This window comes from Pongo pygmaeus, chromosome 16 (genome assembly GCF_028885625.2).
Source record: "Pongo pygmaeus isolate AG05252 chromosome 16, NHGRI_mPonPyg2-v2.0_pri, whole genome shotgun sequence".
Lineage (NCBI taxonomy): Eukaryota > Metazoa > Chordata > Mammalia > Primates > Hominidae > Pongo > Pongo pygmaeus.
This window is the reverse complement of record NC_072389.2, coordinates 28,838,805-28,863,070: the sequence shown is the minus strand read 5'-3', so window position 1 is coordinate 28,863,070 and position 24,266 is coordinate 28,838,805. Positions and strand designations below refer to the sequence as shown.

Below are 24,266 nucleotides of genomic sequence, written 5' to 3'. Positions count from 1 at the left end.
AGGAGAAAGAAACACAGATACGGATACACACAGCTTTCAATTTCCAGAGTGCAGTTCTGCTCGTCCAGGGGGTATCTCCTGAGGTCCATCATGCATGCTGCTGTCGTGGTGATTCTGAAATACACAGGGTGAGGGAAGATATTAAAGAAGGGCTGAGAAATGTATCAGGGAGACTGCTCCTAGATAAACAACTTAGAGTAAGCCCCCCATGGGAATCCTGCCCAAAGTACACCTAGCTAAACATTGTTCACTATATATAGAGAGAAACTTGAGTAAATAAGAAACTCTTTTCAGCATAATATAGACCAGATTTATTAAGAAAAAAAAATACAAAACTTTATTTTATTATATATTTTTAATCATTTATTTTTTGATTGACATAAAAATTGTATATATTTGTAATATACAGCATGATGTTTTGAAATATGTATACGCTGTGAAATAGTTAAATTCAGGTAATTAACAAATGTATTGTATCACCTATTGTTTTTTTTTTTTGATCGGAGTCTTGCTCTGTCGCCCAGGCTGGAGTGCAGTGGTGTGATCTCAGATCACTGCAAGCTCCACCTCCTGGGTTCACACCATTCTTCTGCCTCAGACTCCCGAGTAGCTGGGACTACAGGCACCCGCCACCACGCCCAGCTAATTTTTTTGTATTTTTTACTAGAGACGGGGTTTCACCGTGTTAGCCAGGATGGTCTCGATCTCCTGACCTCATGATCCGCCTGTCTCGGCCTCCCAAAGTGCTGGGATTACAGGCGTGAGCCACCGCGCCTGGCCTGTATCACCTATTTAGCTCTTTTTGTGTGTGACGAAAAGGCAAAATCTACCCTCTTGCAATTTTTGAGTATACAGCACTTTGTTATTAGCTATAGTCACCATATTGTACCAAAAACCTTACTATGTCTTATTGACTTTGGATAATCAGTGGCAGAGAAAGGGGTTTCCAAGGAAGTTCTTACCTTCAATTTTTGTTTCTCTTCTTGTCTATAGGCTCTCTAGCCTCTGTAGTACAGACAGAGCCTATGTGTGGGACACCACCAATTAGATTAAGACTGAGGTCTTTGACTTTCCACGGGAAGTGGTAAAGTAGCTACAGATGCACTTTGGAACTCTAAACCTCACCTCTGCTTCTTTCTATTTTGTTATAGTTGTCTGTTGGGCTGGATTCTGCTATTACAGAAATTTTTTTACTGTGTGATCATCTATCTTTTCAAAATGAATATTTGGCTCCTATTTTATCAATTATGAACCAAAATTGGGTGGGTTAAGTTCTCTTGGGGCCAGCTAAAGCCATGGAAATAATTACTTCCCAAAAGCAGTTAAGGCTCCACCACGCAATGGTTAAGCCAACCCTACACTGAGAAACAATACTTCTAGAAATGTCAAGTCCATCTCCTACTCTGCCTGCAGCCTTCTCTTAGGGAGACCAACTTACTCACAGCTGCTTCTTTGAAAACGCAACTATTAGGGTCATTATATTTTACACTATATATCTCTAGAACACCACCCTTTCCCCACCACTGTCAAAGGCGACTGGACTGGGGTGGGTCCCTGAGTCAAAGACAGCAAGCCATTAGCGGGTGAGAGATACATGACATGGCCTGAGTTGAAAGGCAGAGTGGAGCTAAAGAGACTCTCTTCCATAGGAATGAATTGAACAGTAAAGATAAGAGTGGAAGTGCATCTGCAAGGCCATGGTTTACAGGCTTGTGAAGCTGTTTTCAAACTGGAAAGCAAAGGATGAGAAAGCATCATAGATGGAGAGAAGGTGCAGCGAGTAAAGGATGCAGTCGTAGCTGTGCCCCAGGCCACAGCGGGTGGCCTTGCTGAATGTGTGCTCCACCTCTCCAGGGAGCAGCTTCTGAAAGCCTGTGCAGGAGTTGTGTAACTGGCAGTCCTGGCTATGCCCATTCAGTGATGGGGAGTAAGAATGAAAATGTGAGAATGCTTTCTCCTGAGATCCCTAGAGTCACCTTCAATCCCCAGCTGTCCTTCAGGTTTCATCTTTCTTGAAGCCCAATGTTGAGCTTTTTCTGAATGATCTTCATTATGAATAGTCACAACAAACCTACTAATGTTGCAGGTAATGAGCAAGCCCGACTCTTACCAACAGATCCTAACCCAAACATCTGTAAAACACTAGACATGTGCCAATACTGATGGACTTGTGTCATTTACCCTAAACGCAGGTGATAAGGAAATAATGGAGTAAAGTATGTCCTTCTATTAGCATCTGGTTAAAGAAGCAGGTTGAGCAACATTCTACTTTCCAATGATTGAGAGAAGCAGTGAGGGATAATGCCAACATATTTAGCAAACAGGTCAATGCTTAATTTTTTATGCAAATGGCATGCATGCACCATGCAGACATCATCAATAAAATCCATACCAATGGTGAAAGTGTGTTCCTTCCAAATGTCATAACACTTCCCCTTATCCTTGAAGTCAAGGAGTGCATTACATTCTGTGATCCCAAATCAACACATAGCTCTTTGGCATATTTTTCTACAGCATTTAACATTCTAGCCAACTGAAGTTCCAGACTCACACCTTTCAACTCTGGCATGTGTTATGGCAGATTGACAACCCAATATCCACACAAGATGCCTATAATGCAAAATTAGAATAGAGTTCTGCTAAAATTATGAATCTTTATGAAGAAGAAAAGAACCTTCACTGACAATGTTCAAATTTTTAAATTTTGTGGGTTTTTTTTTGGTTTTTTTTTTTGATACGGAGTCTTGCTCTGTCGCCCAGGCTTGAGTGCAGTGGCGCAATCTTGGCTCACTGCAAGCTCCATCTCCCGGATTCACACCATTCTCCTGCCTCAGCCTCCCAAGTAGGTGGGACTACAGGCGCCTGCCACCACGCCCGGCGCCTGCCACCACGCCCAGCTAATTTTTTTGCATTTTTAGTAGAGACGGGGTTTCACCGTGTTAGCCAGGATGGTCTCGATCTCCTGACCCCGATCCACCCGTCTTGGTCCCCCAAAGTGCTGGGATTACAGGCGTGAGCCACCGCACCTGGCTTAATTTTCTTATATATTTTGGTACCTATTCACTTGAACTGAGTCAATGATTAAAATTACTGTTTTTTACTGTTTTCTTACTCACTTTTCAAACCACCCCTAACACACACACACACACACAGACACACAAGCATACACACACATAAACATGCCCAAATTGTCCGGGGACACCATGTGCAGTGGTCACATTATTGGAGGGAGAAGGGGAACCTGAGGCTAGACGAATTGGTGACAGCATGCCCTTTTCCCACCAAGTAATCCAAGTACAGTAGCTGTCCAGGTTTTCTCATTCTGTTATAATGCTGGCTATAAAATGTAGCCCCATTTCAGTGAGCTGAGATGGGACCACTGCACTCCAGCCTGGGAGACAAAGTGAGTGAGACTCCATCTCCAAAAAAAAAAAAAAAAAAAAACCAGAGAGAGAGAGAGAGAGAAGAAGGAAATTCTGAAATTTGTGACAACATTGATGGAATTGGAGAACATTATGCTAAGTGAAATAAGTCAGGCCCAGAAAGACAAATATCACGTTTTCACTTATTTGTGGAATTAAAACAATGAACTTACAGAAGTAGGTAGAGAGTAGAATGGTGGTGGCAGAAGCTGGAGGAGGGAAAATGGGGAGGTGATGAGCAAAGGGTAGACAATTTCAAACAGGGAGAACATGTTTTCTCTTTTTGTGTGTTCTATTGCACAACATGGTGAATATAATTAGCAGTAGAGTGTTGTACATTTCAAATTGCTAAGTAAACTTCAAATGTTCTTGTCACAAAAAAATGTTAATAATTTGAGGTGATGGATATGTTAACTAGCTTGATTTAATTATTTCACATTAGATTCACAAATCGTAACATCATTTTGTGCCCCATACATTTTTCTGCCACACAACTCCCTCTTCACAGAACCCATCAATCTATACAATTATACATTGTCAATTTACAATAAAAAAAATGGAGCCACTTTTTTCTTTTTATGTGAGGAATAAGGTAGACACATCTACTCACTACTTTTCTTTATTTGGAAGAAATACTCAGAAAACCCTCTCAGAGTGAAGAGTGAGGCACATGAGCTTGCTCTTGCTCATGCTACAAAAGGTAACCATCAAGATAGAAGAAATAGCTGAACAGCTGGGATAAAAAGGCAAAAAGAGAGAGAGTAGAGGTGGGGAACAGAGCGATGAAGTAGGCTGTGGAGCAGGAGCATGCCCCTCCCTGAGCCACAAAATCCTCATCCAAGTTGGCTAAACTCATCACAGGCTGGGAGAGTGGGCCTTTTGAGTGAATCGACCCTGGGACGTTGCAGAAATCATCGAATGTGTGCTCCACCTCTCCAGGGAGCAGCTTCTCAAAGCTTGTGCAGGAGTTGCGTTAAGGTTGAGAAGGGTTACAGAAGGGTTGAGGCATTTCACAGATGGTAGAACTGAGAGTTCAAGCCTAGTGCACGGAGATCAACAAGGGCAGATAGGCCACAGTGACATCTGGGCTCCACTTGTGTAATCCCCAACACTCACACACATGGTTTTATATTTTCCCTAATAAATATATATATTTTTCATTCTGACAGAATAATTTAACCAACATCTAGTGCCACCTTCTCCAGCCCTCTGTGATCTGAGAATTCCACTGTTATTCCTAATGAATAGTGGTGAAGCTCAGCAATCGGAATCCAATAGGACTGGGTGAGGCTCTCTCAGTATTACTCTTCAGTAGGTTCCTTTTTTTTCTTTCGGTTGTTTATTTTTTGTTTTCTGATTGAGAGACAGCAGTGCTTAGGGTCTCTGCGACTACAAGGTATGTTTCTGATAGAGAAGCAGAGGAAGATAATGGTCAAGTGACAGAAGACATGCCTGTGTCCAATATATCCTTTCTTTACGTCATACTTTGAGAATGCTGAAAGTAGAGAGAAAAAACAAACAAAAAAGTCGACAAAGAGACAGAGGACTGAGGACTAGAGAACTGGACAACGTTACAGGGATGGTGCTAATTCATCATCTCAGTGCCCAGGACAACCACCAGTCATATCTGTACTTTATGGAACACCAGTTGAGCAGTTGCTCAGTGCCCAGTTCTGTGCCAAGTACTTTAATACACACGTGTTTACTCTCACAACAACCATATTATAGAGGTATTGTTATTATTATGTCCATTGTGCAGATGAGTGAACCAAGGTTTGGAAATAGTAAGCAGCTTGACCACGTTTCCAATGCCACTGGAAGGCAGATGCGGCATTCAGATCCAGGCAGTTTGAACGCTATGCTCTGCTACATCTATATTACCTCTTTTACCTTAAACATACAAAATATATTCAACTTTTAAAGGCCTACTCAGGAAATGAGAATCTTGTTTTGAATGAAGAGCAATAAGGTTGATAAGTTTATGTACACAGAGATATAAATATTGATACTCACACATATTATAGGCATATATATCATTCATAATATTCTCATTAGATATGTCAAATTGGAAATATAATGAGTAAATGCAGAAAATAAATGTTCTACATGCTATTCCTGCAGCAACTATAGTGACATTTAATCCAACAGCTTCCCCCCCATTGTGGAATAGGGTCATTTATTAGATCATTCCTGCTTTTACAAATAATACATGTCTAAAGATATGATTAAGAATTAAAAGTATTAACATGTAAGAAATAAACTTGAAGTTGTAAGGAGAGCACTATCTCTAGTAAGTGTAAAATCATATTTTGAGATTCTGGTGACGCACTGTCTTTGGACGCTGTCTTCAACTACCCTTAGAGACTGTTCCCTGCACACCTGAGTGAGGAAGCCTGAGTCAAGGAGGTCAAGATCCACAGATGTCAGTGTATTGAAGGGTTTTCATTTTGTCTCAGTTGTATTAAGCTTGTGAAATACTTTCTGGCATTAGCATTTCCATTTTTAAAATATTCACACATTGATAAATCATAATAAGGGCAGATGCAAACTCTTCATGAATTGCATAAATACAAACTTCTCTGCAGAAGGACCGCTGTGTAAATGTCGCTGCCTGATGGTCAGGGACTTGCTCACTTCTGCAAACATTTGTCTGAAACATCTACCTGTTGACTTAGGTCTAGAAGTGCTCCTTGTCAGTGTTGCTGGGAAAGGCTGGATATGGTCAGAGTCTGGGATTCATGCTTAGAGTGAATCCAGCAATGCACACAATGTCTTCCCCCATTTGTATGAAGAGTTTTGATTCACTGTAAACACTGGAGAGAACAGATTAAAATGTCCATTGCAAGCACTGATTCTGATGTCCCTGGCTGATCACTGTATGCCAAGGTCCTGGACCAGCTTTCTCAGAGAAGCTTCTGGAACTAAACAATCTTGGTTTCTATCTCTCCTCAGCTTCCTCCTTTTGAATGTTTTCATTACATTTCATTACACCTACAAATCAGAATGTCCATTATTTGTTAGCTTGCTGGCCCCTCACTCACCCCCAGGTGAGCCCACAAGAGCAGGACTTTATTGCTCCTGTCCACGGTTCTCTCCCCAGTACCTAGAACAGCAGCAACCCCAACCACACATGCAGAGTAAAGTATCCTGTAAATATTCTCAGAACAAATGACTTTCAAGATAAGAGGACCAGGCATAAGCTGAAGTGTGGGACTCGAGCAAAATGTGGAAAGAGAAAGAGTTGGTTTAGTCCTTCTTGGCTTTAATGTCTCAAATGTAAGAGTCAGCGGGGACACATTCCCGCTAACAAGCACTCCCAGCATGAGTCTTGGCTGTGCATGGTTATGGACTCTGAGAACCTCCATGGGGTCACTGGTCAAGAGGCTTGGATAAGGATCCCCTATTTTTATGGTCAAGTGGTCTCCGCGAATCCTTATGTTGCAGAATTCAATTCTTACCTGCAGAATTCAATCCTGCAGAACTGAATCCAACATCAGTGTCTGAGAGCTTTATGGCTTCAGCTGCAGTGAAGACCACAATGAAATGCTGCCTTCAGGGGAGTCCTGGATCTCTGATCACAATCTTGTTAAGCTAGCAGGACCTGGAAGCAAGTTAGTAGCTCCTTTGGTGTGACTTCTGGTTTGCACTCGAAATGCCCAAATGTTCCAGAAATCTGGGCAAGAGTTGTATTTATGGCCACAGGTTAGCACCACAGCCAAGGCATTGCTTCACAGGTAACCATTTGGCCCTTTGCAGTCACCCTACGGCAACTCACTCTCATCTTCATTCGTCGTTCCTCTGATGCAGGATGCACTGGCTGGTGGAGGCAGCTATCATTTTACCAAGAAAAGGAACTCAGATGCTAGGATGTTGGACCTAAGTCAAATAATTCAGACCAAGCATTTTCCTTAAGCAAATGCTTGTTATTCAATGTGAAGAAGTCACACGACATAGGCCAATGTTTCGGCTATCCCGATTTTTGTTTTACTTTACAAAAGACATAAGAAAACACATTCATAGAACTGTCCAAAGGCTTTTGCTATGGGAACTCCTTGGAGATGTTGCTGGGAAAATTATTGTGGTAAGTTGACTATGTCAGCAGCCAATTCCTTTCCTCTTTCCAGAGTCCACTCGCCCAGCCATGTCATTACAACTCTTCTCACCAAAGAGGAGCTGGCTGTTTGGCTACCTCTTGAATGTGCGCAGACTTTGTGACTTGCTTTATCTAATATAATGGCTGGAAGTGACCACGTGCCAGCCCCATGCTTAGGCCCTAAGACGTGTTCTTTTTCTAGGCTTTTCTGCTTCTTCCTCTGCTGTGAGAAAGCCATGCCCAGAAGAGTCTGCTGGTTTCAGGAGAATGAACACAGAGAGCAGGACTGAGGTGACCATTCATCTTTTCAGAGACTACCCTGGATAAGCTACTGGGTCTCCCATACCCAGCCTGTGAGAGAGCCAGCCAGAATCAGCAGAGATGCTCATTAACAACCCAGACACACAAGCAATGAGCACTTTGGGGTTACTGTATGCATCGAGGCTTTCTAGCTGATTGTTACACAGCACTCTTGTGGCAATAGATAACTGATACAATAGTCAACACAAGTAACTGCAAACATACAAAAGCATAAATTCTCTTATCGCTACACTACATAGGGATCACAACCTGATACTTCTGAGGAATGTCATAAGATAGCAAAACCCTTAGCAAACAGCATTTTTCTAAAATAGGGACATCTGTTTCTATATTGAAGCATAACTCCACTACCATTTAGGAATCCTAATTTTGGTGAATGAGTAGTCCCATCAGGCAAATGAGACAGGCCCAATGTACCTCCTCTTGATTTTCAAAGAATTTGGCAACACGCTACACAAAGCCACAAACTGGCAATAGTGCTCAAGCCAGAATGAAAGGGGTATGCCAGATTCTAGAATACTTGAAAGAAAGGAACTTCCCAGAGGGTGGAATGAGAAGTTCTTAAGGACTACACCACAGGTTCAACCCTCTGAAGAGGAAGAGAGAAAACAGCTTGAAAGAATCACTAAAGTACTTTGAGTCACTCCAACTATCTGGATCTAATTATGGCACTTGGGGGTTTCACAATCTAGAGTTGCATTGTCCAAAACAGTAACCACCAACTATGTGTGACTATTTATATCTACATTTAGAATTAATTATTTTAAATTAATTTAAATGAAATAATATTAAAAATGTAGCTCCTCCGATGTTCTAGTCACATATCAAGTGTTCAACAGCCCTCTGTGACTGGCTGGTAGCTACTGTACTATGCAGATTATGGACTACCCCCATTACCACAGAAAGCTCCATCAGACAGCATAAAAATAATAGCTTGCTATCTGTGTCTCTAGCCTCAGAGAACATGACTCCCTGGATGAATGTAGTTGGGGGGATATGGTCAAATGCATGGAACCCAGAGGCTTGAACGTAAGCTGTCACAGCTGGAGGAAGCCCTGCATGCTGGGGTAGAAAATGTCACTCAAGACTCTACCCAAAGTGTGTCTGATTTCATGGTTTAGTTATAACTCAGCAGCCAGACAGAAAGACCTACCCTAATTAAGTGACAATTAGGCGTAACAAATGGATCACCTTAACCTGATCTTCACATTTATATCCTAGAGGCTACAGCCTCCAATATGAGAGTGAAACTGAAGTCAAGATCACCATATCCATATTGGCACTAGAAAGTCACTTTGTTTCTATGAATCTGTCCCACCAAAGCATAAACTTTCTGAATAAAAGAAAAGATGTTCTATGAAAAGCAATGGAAGCATAAAAAAAGCTAAAGTTGAAAAATTTAGATGACCTGTGTCTGGTTACTAAATGTAAGAGTGGATACGGCCTCTTTTCAAGAAGAACAAGGAGGCAAAAGAACATTCTGAAATGAAGACATAGAGAGAAGAAGCTGCAACACTGAGAGATGAATGCAAGAAATCCTAGCCACAAATGCCAAATTGAAATCTGTGCTGAAGACAAGGGAATAGAATTAACATGGCTGAAAATCCTTTAATGGCATGGAAAGCTTCTTACATTTTAATGGGCACATACGTTACTAAAGGACCTTATTAAAATCCAGATTCTGTCCAAGCACTTTGGGAGGCCAAGGCGGGTGGATCACAAGGTCAGGAGTTTGAGACCATCCTGGCTAACACGGTGAAACCCCATCTCTACTAAAAATACAAAAAATTAGCTGGGCGTGGTGGCACATGCCTGTAGTCCCAGCTACTTGGGAGGCTGAGGCAGGAGAATTGCTTGAACCTGGGAGGTGGAGCTTACAGTGAGCCAAGATCACACCACTGCACTCCAGCCTGGGCAACAGAGTGAGACTCCGTCAAAAAGAAAAAACAAAAAAAATTCAGATTCTGGAAGTGGGTGGGTCTTTCATTCGAAATTCCCAGATAACATTCCCAGGTGATGCTGATGCTGGTTGGATGACCCTATTTTGAGTACTAGTAAAACCTACTCAAAGGCAGAAGCTTTGAAAACAGACGAGATGATAGATACTGAGGGGATAAAATGGATATGTAACTGAGATTTATTAGAGCAAGACCAAACAGCATCCAAATTAGCAAATTAAACTTAAACATGAAACAATCAAAAAAATTTTAATTAAAATATACACAATATAAAATGTACCATTTTAGTGATTTTTAAGTATGTAATTCAGTGCATTCACATTGGTGTGCGACCAACACTACTATCCATTTCCAGAACTTTTTCATCATCTCAAACAGAAACTCTGTACCTTTTAAACATAACATCGATTACCCTAACCCCAGGCCCAGTAATCTCTAGTTCACATACTGTCTCTATGAATTGACCTATTCTATGGGTCACCACACATAAGTGAAATCATATAAATGAAATATTTGTCTTCTTCTGCCTAGTTTAGTTCAATTACTATATTTTTTTCAAGGTTCACCCATGGTGTAGCATGTACAAGAATTTCATACAATTTTAAAACTGAAAAATATTCCATTATATGGATATACCATATTTTGTTTATCCATTCATCTGTTGGCAGACATTTGGGTTGTTTCTACCTTTTGGCTACTATGAATAATCCCACTATAAACGTTGGCGTAAAAATATCTGTTTGGGTCACTTCTTTTGTATATACCTAGAAGTGGAATTGTGGATCATATGTTAATTTTATGTTTAAATTTTGAGGAACCACCATACTGCTTTCCACAGTGACTGAATCATTTTAAATTCCCATCAACAATCCCTAAGTTCCTATTTTTTCTTGATTTTGACAACATTTGTTCTTTTCATTTTAAAAAATATATATATATATAATAGCCATCCTAATGTGTGTGATGTAGTATCTCATTGTGGTTTAAGGAAATGCAAGTCAAAACCACAATGAAGTACTATATCACAACACATTAGGATGGCTATTGTCTTTTTTCCTATTTCCTTTAGTTCTTTGTCCATGTTTTCCCTTACCTCTTTGAATAAAGAGATTATTTAGTCTTTATCAATAAGTCCAATAATTAAATTTCTGCCAATTTATTTTGTTCCTTTGACTAAGCCATGTTTTCCTCTTTCTTTGTATGCCTTGTGATTTTTTTCCCCTGAAACTTGGGCATTTCATCATTATAATGCGGTCACTCTGAAAATCAGATTCTTCCCTTTGCCCAGGATTTGCTGCTTTTAACTTTATGAGTCCATTTGTTTTGAATCATTTCAAAACTTTTTTTGAAAAGATTATTTCTTGTCAAGTTTAATCAGTGAAGTCTCTGTTGCTTTAGCTCATGTTTAGAGAATGTTTTAAATTTATTTATCTATGTATTTATTTGTCAGAGATGGGATCCCACTCTATTGCCTAGGCTGAGTGTAGTGGCATGACCACTGCTCACTGTAGCTTCAAACACCTGGGCTCAAGTGACCTTCCTGTGTCAGCCTCCCAAGTAGCTGGGACTACAGTCCTGCACCAACATGCCTGGCTAGATTTTTTCATTATTATTATTTACTTATTTATTTGGTAGAGATGGGGTCTTGTTACATTGCCCAGGCTGGCCTAAAACTCGCGATCTCAACTGATACTCCCACCTCAGCCTCCTAAAGCACTAAGATTACAAGCATGAGCCACCATGCCTAGAAAATGTTTTAACAAGAATTTCTTTAAGTGCCAAGAGCTGAAACAAACAAACAAAAAACACACAAACAAAAAAGAGAACAGCATTCTTTCTCAGTCTTTGCAGACTGCCTATGTGCTGGGACACACTTTCCTCTAAGCCTAGGGATTGGCCAAAAGCAAAAATTGGAGGTTGCTTAGGACTTTTCTGAGCATATTTCTTGTCTAGGCATGTGCATGGATTTTTAAGTACTTCTACGTATGTGGCTGCTTTTGCATGACCTAATTTCTGTAAGAGTCTCATCCCAGCTTCTCTTTTGAGCCTTAGATGGTCTATTTTATGCTTCCATCCAAAATCTCTCAACCCAGGCATCTTTAGGTTTGTCTTCACCCTGTAGCCTTAATGAGCACTGCCTGCCCCTTCTCTTACTTGCATTCTGAGTTAGGCAAAGCTGAGATGAACATCTTGCTTCAGTCCTTCAGGCATCCTCCAGACAGTTTAGAACATATGTACACAATAATTTGCAAATAAGATCTGCTCTGCTCGGAGAACTGGGAACTAGGCTGCTGCCTGCTCAAAACCAAAACAATCCCTGCCCTAGGATGTGGGTGGGGGAAATGGCAAGTGAAAAATGCCACAAAACTTTCCTATTGTTTTTAATATAGCTTTTTTCTTGATTGGGCATTTGACTGGTTACTGTGGGCCTTAAACTGGTTTCCAGAGCTTCTACAAGGCTGGTTCAGATAGCTTCTAGTTTTTGTTTTGTTTTATTTTGATGTTTTTGTGAGGGGACAAGAGCTTGGAGCTTTTTAGTCTGCCACTTTGCTGATGTTACCATCCAAGTGGAGCCTAAAGCAACCCCATTTTGGATGGTAATCTGCCATTCTGACTTCTGATTAACCCCTGTTCCAGGAATGCCTCTAAGATTTCTACTTTTTCTACTGTTACCATAAATCTTGACTTTAGGTCAAAAGAGCCTGGACCATAAATCCTGCCCTTAAGCAGATTCACACAGCATTCTTGCCTCTCCCTGAGAGGTCAACTTCGATTGTCCTATGCATTCCCTCCCTATGGTATATAAGCCCTGGATCTTGAGGGTAATGGTGTGAGGATCCACCATCTTGTCTTACTGCTGCCTGAGACAAAGACATGGCCCCTGTTCATAAGTTCTCATTAAATGTGTCCTTCTAAGAAACTGGATTTGTCACCCTCTTTCTTTAGCCTCTCAGCTTCCTCAGCCTTTGGGGGTAGGCGTGCACAGACCTGCCCACTGCAGAACAACCCAACATAGGGGTTGATCACGGCAAGAGAGGGAGGGTGTTTCCAAAGCAAGAGAAGGGCCTTTACAGGCAAGAGAAGGAGGGTGTTTACAAAGATAGATAGGAATTTAGTGAATAGAATTATGATATAAAGTCAAAGCCTAGTTCTTTAAAAAATATAAATAAAAGATATTTCTTGATACGAACAAACACAGTTATAAATGAAAAAGGGAATATAACAGTATGTTCTAAGATGCTTAAAACATAAGAAAAAGCAATGTACATGTGCATGCTAATGATTAGAAAGGCCGAATAAAAATAACACCTTCCTGAAAAACATGAATTCTCACAGTTAATGCAAGCAGAAAACCTAGAGACCCATAAGTATTGCAGAAACTGAAGCCCTGTGTGTCAGGGTGGAAAATGTTATTCAAGATCCTTTACAAAGTAGCATGCATTTATAAAACATTCCCCCCAAAAATATTTCATATAAATTATACATTTATGGATAAACCTTTAAATACTTAAAGGAACATCAACCCTTTCAGGTATAGAAATTTCCCATATAATATAATCCACTGCAGAACATAAAAAAAGAGAGGAATCTGCTTGATTCAAGTTGGGACAAAACACACAAAAAAAGAAGACATATATAATCTGTTACTATATTTAAGATACTGTATATGGTATATATCACAGATAAATGTGCGAGACAACCTTCATTAGTCCATTTTCTGTTGCTTGTAACAGAATACATGAAATTGGGTAATTTATAAGAAATGAAATTTCTTTCTTACAGTGATGGAGGTTGGTAAGTCCAAGGTAGAGAAGGTGCATCTGAAGAAAGTGAGAACCTTGTTGCAAGAGAGAACTCTCTGAAGAGTCTCGAGGCAGTGTAGTGTATAATACGGCAAGTGGGCTGAGCAAGCTCATGTGCTAGTTCAGATTTCCCTTCCTCTTCTTATAAAGCCACCAGTTCCTCTCCCATGAATACCCATTATCCATTAATCTATAAATGGATTAATCCATTCATGAGGACAGAGCCATCATGACCCAATCACCTCTTAAAGGCCCCACCTCTCCATGCTACCACATTGGGGATTCAGTGAGTTTTGGAGTTCAAGGAGTTTTGGAGGGGACATTCAAACCATTGCAGGACTTCCTACCACCAACTCTACATTGGATAGTTTATCTAGGAAATTTCAATAAATTGGCTCATGTCTCTTAGAAACTTCAGCCAAGCCATGATGTTAGATGAGAAAGAGGGAACTTGGAAATAGATTTCTTGGGAGAGTTTACACACATCTTGAAGGAAGGTTGGCACCTTCCAAGTGGCATACAAGGAGTAATGGTGCCTACTTTACACCTGAGAAAAGTGTTGTTAAGGTGACAAGATAGAGGAGACTGAATAGGAATTGGCCTTTCAGATTACGAAGAATGCAGGCATATTTCCTGTTGCACACACATGAGCTACATGGATGAAATGGAGATCCTGGATTTATCATAGATCCTCTACAATAGAGCTGCCTAGATGAGTAGAGAAATGGAAGATGACCATGAAGGACACATTCTTAGAGCTAACAAAAGTCCCAAGAAATTCCGTGGAATAGAAAACCTGCCTACTGGCTCCACCACCAATACCCAATTTCAGTCAAGGAATTTGCTGGAAAGCTCTGAGAAGAGTTAATTTTCAGTATTTTCCAGGTCAGAGTATGAAGCCACCAGAAAACAGTATCAGTTAATGTAAAACTTCTTATCCATTTTTTTCTCCACCCTCAAACTTAAATCTTTAAAATCAGGGAAGTCATATGTAATTTATCATACTGGGTAGGGGTAGGGAAAAGAGAAAGTAGAAGGCAGAGAGGTTGAGAAGCCCCAAGTCCCTGCTCTTTGCCACTGCAGGCTTCCAGCCTGAAGTACAAATGGGCTGTGGAAAGGGAAAATGTTAATTCTAAATCTGAATTTAGTATTAAACACTGAACTGAGAATACCTGTGTAACATAAAGATAGAAAACAACTTTTACTAAAACACTGGCAGAAAACCATGAGATCTGCCCAAATTTCACCAAGGTAGAGAAATTTTATACCTCCCTGAACAAAGTTTAATAGTAGGGTATAACTGCATTATGACTAGATCACAAGTTTTTTTTTTAATCAATAAACTGGTTGAATAAGAATTTTTAAGCAAAAAAAAAAATGGTAAATTAACCAAGAGCAAAGTGAAATTAAGTTTTTGTAAGAGGATTACCCATCATCATAAAATAGGATTTATCCCAGAAATTGAATGGATTGGGTGGGGGAAGTGATGTCACCAAGGTGGTGGAATAGGATGTCAGACTCCACCTTCACCCCTCCACCCCACAAAGAAAGATCAAATAGCCACTGTCTACAGACCAGAACATCCTTTTGAAAATTTCAATATTGAAACAAGCCTGAGACATCCATTTGGTCTGCAGAACTGATTGAAATTCAAATTAGAAGAGTAAAAAGAAAGGTCTTACTTTGACTGCACTCCCCTTCCCCAAGTCAGCAGGATGCCAGATGAAAAAGGATTTCTATGGGCACACATATTCTACATGGGGAAAAGAAAATTGGAGGCAGTCATCCCATTTTCCAAGCATTTGGAAAGGCTTCCCAGGAAGATCACCCTAGTTTCACCTCACAAAGAACATTAGGAGGAAACAACATGGCTAGACTGCCCAGGGTTAGATAGAAACAAAGAAAAGAGGCAGAGGTCATAGTCACCAGCAAACAAATCTGGGTGGTACTTCTGTTTCTCCCAGCTGTGGCACCAAACCACACCTCATAAACCAGCCACAAAGCTGATTTGGTTGCCTTCAGAAACAGAGTGGGAAGTTTAACCTAGCTCGAGTTTCTAGATGGCTAGTCAACATGCTCAGCCTCAGGGCCTACCCAACGACACTGCCCAGGCAGGGAGACTCCCACCTCTGCACATTTTGGAGAAGTGTGGAAGCTAGACCAGCTTGACCCAGGAAGTCAAGATGATTCCACTCAGCCAAAAAGCCTGCGCAATGACCTTGCCCAGGAAGGGAGACTCCCACTGCTATGCACTTTAGAAAAGTGAAGGGGCTAGACTAGCTTAAACCAGAAAGTCAAGCAGTGTTCCATTTAGCCAAAAGTCCACTCAATGACTCCATCCGGTAAGGAAACTTCTATCTTTGCACATTCCAGAGATGGAAAGGGGCTAGACCTGCTTAAGCTGGGAGGTCAAACAGATACTGAACTCAACAAAAAGGTGATTCCACATCAGGATGGGCTCCACCCATCCTAAACAGTGACCCCACCTAACCTCAGGGCCTGGCCTGCAGCCCTGCTCAACTACAGATCCCAAATAGCAAGAGTGCCCAGCCAGGGAATACAGTCCATAACCAGCCTGACCAGGAACCATCACAGTAACCAGCCAGCAGCTCTGCCTGAAAGCAGAGTCCAGCCAGTAGCCTCACCAGAGAGTAGAGCACAGTCAGCAGCTTCATTCAACATCAAAGCAAAGGCAGTGACCCATCAACCACAGAATTGAAAAGCTCTGCCTATGCAAGGTTGTCATGAGCTGGCCTTTCAGAATCACAGGCTAGAAGGCAGAGAGAATGAGATAGTGAAGGTCTATCACTGCCAAACAGAAAAACAAACAAAACAACAACAAAAACAAAAACACCTGTAAAGGCCAGAAGAGGAGCTATCTCCTCAAATGTGCAGACGACAATGGAAGGACACAACAATTAAAAAGAATCAAGAAATCATGACACCTCTAAAAGAACTAATAAAGCTCCAACAATGAACCCTCAAGAAATGGAGATTATAAAATGACTAGTAAAGTATTAAGAATAATATTCAGAAAGAAGTTCAGTGAACTAAAACAATATAGAGATAAAATTTAATACAATATGAAAAACAATACTCAAAGCAAAACATTGACAAAGAAATAGAATGAATAGAAAAGAACCAGATATAAATCTGTAAGATAAAGACTACAATGATTGAACTAAAAAATTTAATAGAAAATTTCAACAGCAGACTCTACCAAGCAGAAGAAAGGATCAGTGCGCTGGAAGATAAAATATTTGAAATTATCCAGTCAGATAAACAAGAACAACAAAAGATTTAAAAAGAATGAAGAAAGCTTGTGGGTATCATAGAACATCATCAAGACACTAAACAGTCACATAATAGGATTTGCAGAAGTAGAAGAGAAAAAAAAGCCAGAAAGCATATTTTAAAAAATGGTGGCTGAAAACGTTCTTAATCTAGTAATAGATACCAACATCCAGTTAAGGAAACACAGAAGTCACCAATCAAATTCAACCCCAAATAAAGTACACTAAGACATATAATAATCAAACTACCAATTATCAAAAACAAAGAAAAAGAAGAAAAGCATCCAGAGATAAGAAACATATCACATATAAGAGGTGCCAATACGACTATCAGCAGACTTATCAACAGAAACCCTGCATTCTAAGAAAGAGTGGTATGATATATTCAAAATGATAGAGGAAGAAAACTATCAACCAAGAATATTTATCCAGTTAAGCTGTCATTTAGAAACGACAAAGAAATAAAAACTTTCCCAGACAAACAAATGTAAAAGACATCACTGTCCCCTAGCTCTGCCTTACAGGAATTGCTACAGGGAATTCTTTAAACTGAAACAAAAAGCCAAAAATTAATAATATGCAACATATGAAGGAATAAAACTCAATGATATAAGTAAAACAGTATCAAATTCAGAATACTCTAGGTTAGTAATGATGATGTGTAAGATAATGTTATCTCTAGTATGAGGGTTAAATAACAAAACTATTAACAACAACTACAGCTACCATAAATTGTCAGGGAAAACACATCACAAAATGAGGTAAATTCTGACATCAAAGTATAAAATGTGTGTGTGTGGGGGGGGGTAAAAGCGTACAGTTGTTGTATGTAATCAAAACTAGCTGTTATCAGCTTGAAATGAGATGCTGTAAGTATAAGATGTTCTATGTAAGGCTCATGATAAGCACAAAGCAAAAATCTTTAGAAGAAGCTCAAAATAAAAATAGAAAGGATTCAGCCAGGTGCAGTGGCTCACACCTGTAATCCCAGCATTTCGGGAGGCCAAGGCGGGCAGATCACCTGAGGTCAAGAGTTTGAAACCAGCCCGGCCAACATGGCAAAACCCCGTCCCCACTAAAAATACAAAACTTAGCCGGGCACCTGTAATCCTAGCTACTCGGGAGTCTGAGGCAGGAGAATTGCTTGAACCCGGGAGGTGGAGGTGGCAATGAGCTGAGATTGCGCCACTGCACTCCAGCCTGGGTGACAGAGCGAAACTCCATCTCAAAGAAAAAAAAGAATGGAAAGGATTCAAGGCATACTACTACAGAAAGCCACCACAAAGGAGGACAACGAAAGAGGAAGAAAGAAACAAAGTATCTACAAAATAAGCAGAAAATACCTAACATGATGATGGTAGTAAGATCTTACCTATCAATAACTATCTCAAATATAAATGGATTAACTATTCAAAAAAAAGAGAAATAACAAAAAGTTACCAAGTGGAGACAAAGTTAAAGTGTAGACTTTATTAGTTTTCTTTTCAACTGTTTTGTTTATGCAATCAGTGTTAAGTTGTCATCCGCTTAAAATAATGAGTTATAAGACAGTATTTGCAAGCTTCACAGCAAACTCAAATCAAAAAATATACAATGATACATAAAAAATAAAAATCAAGAAACTAAATCATACTACTAGAGCAAATTACCTTCACAAAAAGGAAGACAGGAAGGAAGAGAAGACTCCAAAAGAACCAGAAAACAACAAAATGGCAAGAGTAAGTCCATATTAATCAATAATAACACTGAAGGTAAAGGGAATAAATGATGTAATCAAAATACATAGAGTGGCTGAATGGTTGAGAACACAAGACCTAATGATCTATTGCCTGCAAGAAATACACTTTACTATAAAGACACATACAGACCGAAAATAAAGGAATGGAAGAAGATACTCCATGCCAGTGCAAACTAAATAAGAGCAAGAGTACCTGTACATATATCAGACAAATTATATTTCTAGACAAAATATATAAAAGAGACAAAGAAGGTCACTATATAATAATAAAGGGGTCAACTTATCAAGAGAAACTAATGATTGCAAACATATATGAACCCAATACTGGAGCATCCAGATGCATAAGCAAATATTATAAGAGCCAAAGAGAGAGATAGGCGTCTGTACAAAAATGACTAAAGACTTCAACAAGCCATGTTCAGCATTGGACGAATCTCCCCGATAGAAGATCAACAAAGAAACACAAGACTTAATCTGCACTATAGAACACAAATGGATTTAATAAATATTTATAGAATATTTCATTCAATGACTACAGAATACACATTTTTCTTCTCAGCACATGGATCATTCTCAGGAATAGACCGACCACATGTTAGGGTCACAAACCAAGTTTAAAACATTGAAAGAAACTGAAATAATACCAAGCATCTTCTGTGACCACAATAGAATAAAACTATGAATCAATAATAAGAGGAATTTTGGAAACTGTATAAGCACATAGAAGTTGAACAATATGTTCCTGAATGACCAGCGGGTCAATGAAGAAATTAAGAAAGAAACTGAAAAATGTCTTGAAACAAATAATAATGGGAACACAACATACCAAAACCTATGGTATACGGCAAAAGCAGTAAGTACTAAAAGGGAAATTTATAGCTGTAAGTGTCTACATCAAAAAAGAAAAACTTCAACTAAATAACCATTTCCACTGATGTATCTTTACTAGAAAAGCAAGAGCAAACAAAACCCCAAATTAATAGAAGAAAAGAAATAATAAAGATCAGAGCAGAACTAAATGAATTTGAAATGAAGAAAGCAATACAAAACTCAATGAAACTAAAAGTTTTTTTTAAAAGAGAAACAAAATTGACAAATCTTTAGCCAGACTAACTACAAAAAAAGAGAGGGAAGATGAAAATAAATAAAATCAGAGATGAAAAAGGAGACATTACAACTGATGCTGCAGAAATTCAAAGGATCATCAGTGGCTACTATAAGCAACTATTTACCAATAAACTGAAAAATCTAAAAGAAATTGATAAATTTCTAGACACAACCTACCAAGATTGAACCACGAGGAAATCCAAAACCTAACAGATGAATAACAGGTAACAAGACTGAAGTCACAATAAAAAGTCACTCAGTAAAGAAAAGCCTGGGACCCAATGGCTTCACTGCTGAATTCTACCAAACATTTAAAGAAGAACTAATGCAAATCCCACTCAAACTGTTCCAAAAAATAAAGAAGGAAATACTTCCAAACTCATTCTCTGAAGCCAGTATCACCCTGATACCAAAACCAGAAAAATATATACAAAAACAAAAAATAAAACAAACAAAAAATAACTACAGGCCAATATTCCTAATGAATATTGATGCAAAAATATTCAACAAAATACTAGGAAACAAAATTCAAGAATATGTTAAAACAATCATTTATCAAGACCAAATGGTATTTATTCCAGAGAGGCAAGGATGGTTCAACATATGCAAATTAATCAATGTGATACACTGTGTCAACAGAATGAAGGACAAAAACTATATCATCATTTCCACTGATGCTAAAAAATCATTGCATAAAATTCAACATCCCTTCATGATAAAAAAGCACTAAAAAAACTAAGAAGGAACATGCCTGAACACAATAAAAGCCTGATATATCAAGCCCTAAGTTAGTATCATACTGAATGGGGAAAGACTGAAAGCCTCTCCTCTTAGATCTGGAACATGATAAGGAATCTCACTTTCACCACTGGTGTTCAACATAGTACTCTAAGTCCTAGCTACAGAAATCAAACAAGAGAAAAATAAAAGATATCCAAATTAGAAAGGAAGAAGTCAAATTATCCTTGTTTGCAGATGATATAATCTTATAATTAGAAAACCTTGAGACTCCATGAAAAAACTATTTGTTTACTGCTAAATTCAGTAAAGTTGCAGGATACAAAATCAACATACTAAACAAGTAGCACTTCTATATGGCAACAGTGAACAATCTAAAAAACAAATTGAAAAAATCCCATTAACAATAGCCACAAATAAAATTAAATACCTATGAATTACCTTAATCAAAAAAAGAAAGATCTCCGCAATGAAAATTATAAAACATTGATAAAATAAATTGAAGAGGACACAAAAAAATGAAAAGTTATTCCATGTTCATGGATTGGAAGAATCATTATTGTTAAAATGTCCATATTACCCAAAGAAATCTACAGATTCAATGTAATCTCTATTGAAATACCAATGACATTCTTCACAGAAATAGAAAAAACAATCCTAAAATTTATATGGAATCACAAGAAGCTCAGAATAGCCCAAGCTATCCTAAGCAAAAGGAACAAAATTGGAGAAATCACATTACCTGACTTTAAATTATAATATAGAGCTAGAGTAATCAAAACAGAATAGCACTGGCATAAAAACAGACACACAGACCAACAGAATAGAATACAGAACCCAGAAATAAATTATACATCTACAGTAAACTCATTTTTGACAAAGCTGCCATGATACACACTGGAAAAGAGGCAGTCTCTTCAATGTATGGTCCTGGGAAAACTGGATAACCAGATGCAGAAGAATGAAACTTGACCCCTATCTCGCACCTTATACAAAAATCAAATCAAAATGGATTAAAAACTTAAATAGAAGACCTGATACTATGAAACTGCTACAGGACAACATTGGAGAAACCCTCCAGGACATTGGTCTGGGAAAAATAAAATATTGAGTGACACCCCACAAGCCAGGCAAACAAAGCAAAAATGGACAAATGGGATCACATCAAGTTAAAAAACTTTTGCACAGCAAAGGAAACAATCAACAAAGTAATGGAATAAGCCAGAAAATGGGAGAAAGTATTTGCAAACTACCCATTTGATAAGAGAATAATAACCAGCATGTATAAGGTGCTCAAACAACTCTATAGAACAAAGTGTCATTAATTAAAACATGACAAAGAGTTGAATAGACATTTCTCAAAAGAAGACATTCAAATGGCAAACAAGTATACAAAAGGAATCTCAACATCATTGATCATCAGAGAAATGCAAATCAAAACTACAATGAGATACTACCTCACCTCAGTTAAAATAACTTTTATCCAAAAGTCATTCAATAACAACTGCTGGCAAGGATGTAGAGAAAAAGGAACCTCGGATACTATTGGTGGGGATGTATGTTAGTACAACCACCATGGAGAAAAATTTGGAAGTGCCTCAAAAAACTAAAAATAGATCTACTATATGATCCAGCAATCCCACTGCTGGGTATATACCCAACAGGTGAAAAATCAATGTATTGAAGAATTATCTGCATTTCCATGTTTGTTGAAACCCAGTTCACAACAGCCAAGATTTGGAGGCAACCTAAGTTTTCATCAACAGATGAATGGATAAAGAAAATGTTGTACTTACACAAAATGGAGTACTTGTGTATAAGTCCAAGTCATAAAAATGAATGAGATTCTGTCATTTGCAACAACATGGATGAAACTGGAGGTCATCATGTTAACTGAAATAAGCCAGGCATAGAAAGACAAACATCACATGTTCTCACTTATTTGTGAGATCTAAATATCAAAACAATTGAACTCATGGAGATAGAGACTAGAAGGATGGTAAGTGTAGTGGGGGTACAGGGAGACAGAGAACAGGTGGTGTATTAGTCAGTTCTTGCATTGCTATAAAGAACTACCTGAGACTGGGTAATTTATAAAGAAAAGAGGTTTAATTGGCACACAGTTCCATAGGCTGTACAGGAAATATTGCTAGGGAGGTCTCAGGAAACATACAACACAGCGGAAGTCGAAGAGGAAGGAGGCACATCTTACATGGTCAGAACATGGGGAAGAGAGAGCAAATGAGAAGGTCCCACACACTTTTAAACAACCAGGTCTCTTGAGAACTCACTATCAGGAGAACAGCAAGGGGGAAATCAGCCCCGGCAATCCAATCACCTCCCACCAGGCCCCCTCCTCCAACACTGGAGATTACAATTCAACATGAGATGTGGACAGGGACACAGATCAAAACCATATTAGGTGGGGGATGGTTAATGGGTACAAAAAAATAGAATAAGACTTAGTATTTGACAGCACAACAGGGGGACTATAGTCAAGGATAATTGAATTGTACATTTAAACATAACTAAAAGAGTATTATTGGATTGTTTGTAACACAAAGAGTAAATGCTCAGGGGAATGCATACCCAATATTCCATGATGTGATTAGTATGTACTGCATGCCTGGACCAAAATATCTCATGTATCTCATAAATATAGACATCTACTATGTACCCACAAAAATTAAACATTGAAAAAATTGAAAAAACATTCTCAACAAATTAGGAATAGAAGAAATACACTCTAACATGATAAAGCTGTATGATAAGCCCACAGTTAACATTATACTCAATGGTAAAATGTTGAAACCTTTTCTCTAAGATATTGAGCAAGAAAGCTATGCCTACTTTTACCACTTTAATTCAACATAATAATAGAAGTCCTTGCTAGAGCAACTAGGCAAAAGAAAGAAAAGGCATGCAAATCGGAAAAGAACAAGTAAGAAGAGGTAAATTGTCAATGTAATCATATATATCTATAAATATATCTATATAGATATATATAGATATATATATAGATATATATGGTTAAAGCAAACTAAATATGGCCTGAGAAGGACTCTACACTTCTATATTTGAGTCCTTCTGGATGAACTGTAACCTAGCTTAATAGTCAGACAAAACTGAAAACCTAACTTAATAGTATGCCCCTCTAACAATGGCTGAGTGTTGGCCAATCCCCGCGGAGTGCCATACTTCAACCCCTCAAAGACTACTGAATGTTCAAACTGCATTCAAAAAAGGCAAACACCGAGCTGTAACCAATCTCGCTGTTTCTGTACCTCACTTCTGATTCCCGTACCTCACTTTACCTTTTTTGTCTATAAATTTGTTCTGACCACGAGGCACCCCTGGAGTCTCTGTGAATCTACTATGATTCTAGGGGCTGCCTGATTCACAAATTGTTCATTGCTCAATTAAACTCTCTTACATTTAATTCAGCTTAAGTTTTTCTTTTATCTATGTATATCTACAGACTCCACCAAAGAACTGATATAACTAATTTAAAAGTAAAATCAATGTGGCAAGAGGATTGTTAAAGGCCAGAAATTCTAGAGTAACCTGAGCAACATAACAAGGCCCATCTCTACAAAAAGTCTTTTTAAGTTAGCCAAGTGTGGTGGCACACACCTTTAGTGACAGCTACTATGGAACCTGAGGTGGGCAGACCCTGTGTGCCCAGGAGTTTGAGGTTACAGTAAACTATAATTGCCCCACTGCATTCCAGCCTGGGTGACAAAGGGAGACCCTGTCTAAAAAAAATACTCACCAAACAAAAAAACAAAACAAA

The 24,266-nt window shown here is 38.8% G+C and overlaps 1 protein-coding gene across 2 annotated transcripts in view; it reads right to left on the bottom strand.

Moving 5' to 3' along the window:
* The window catches only part of GABRB3 (gamma-aminobutyric acid type A receptor subunit beta3), a 225,932-nt gene that overhangs the window by 38,580 nt on the left and 163,086 nt on the right, over positions 1–24,266 (bottom strand). For both annotated transcript variants that reach the window (XM_054451579.2, XM_054451578.2), the window contains exon 5: positions 32–114. In XM_054451579.2, coding sequence (XP_054307554.1) covers positions 32–114 — 83 coding nt within the window. The remainder of the gene's footprint in view (positions 1–31; positions 115–24,266) is intronic.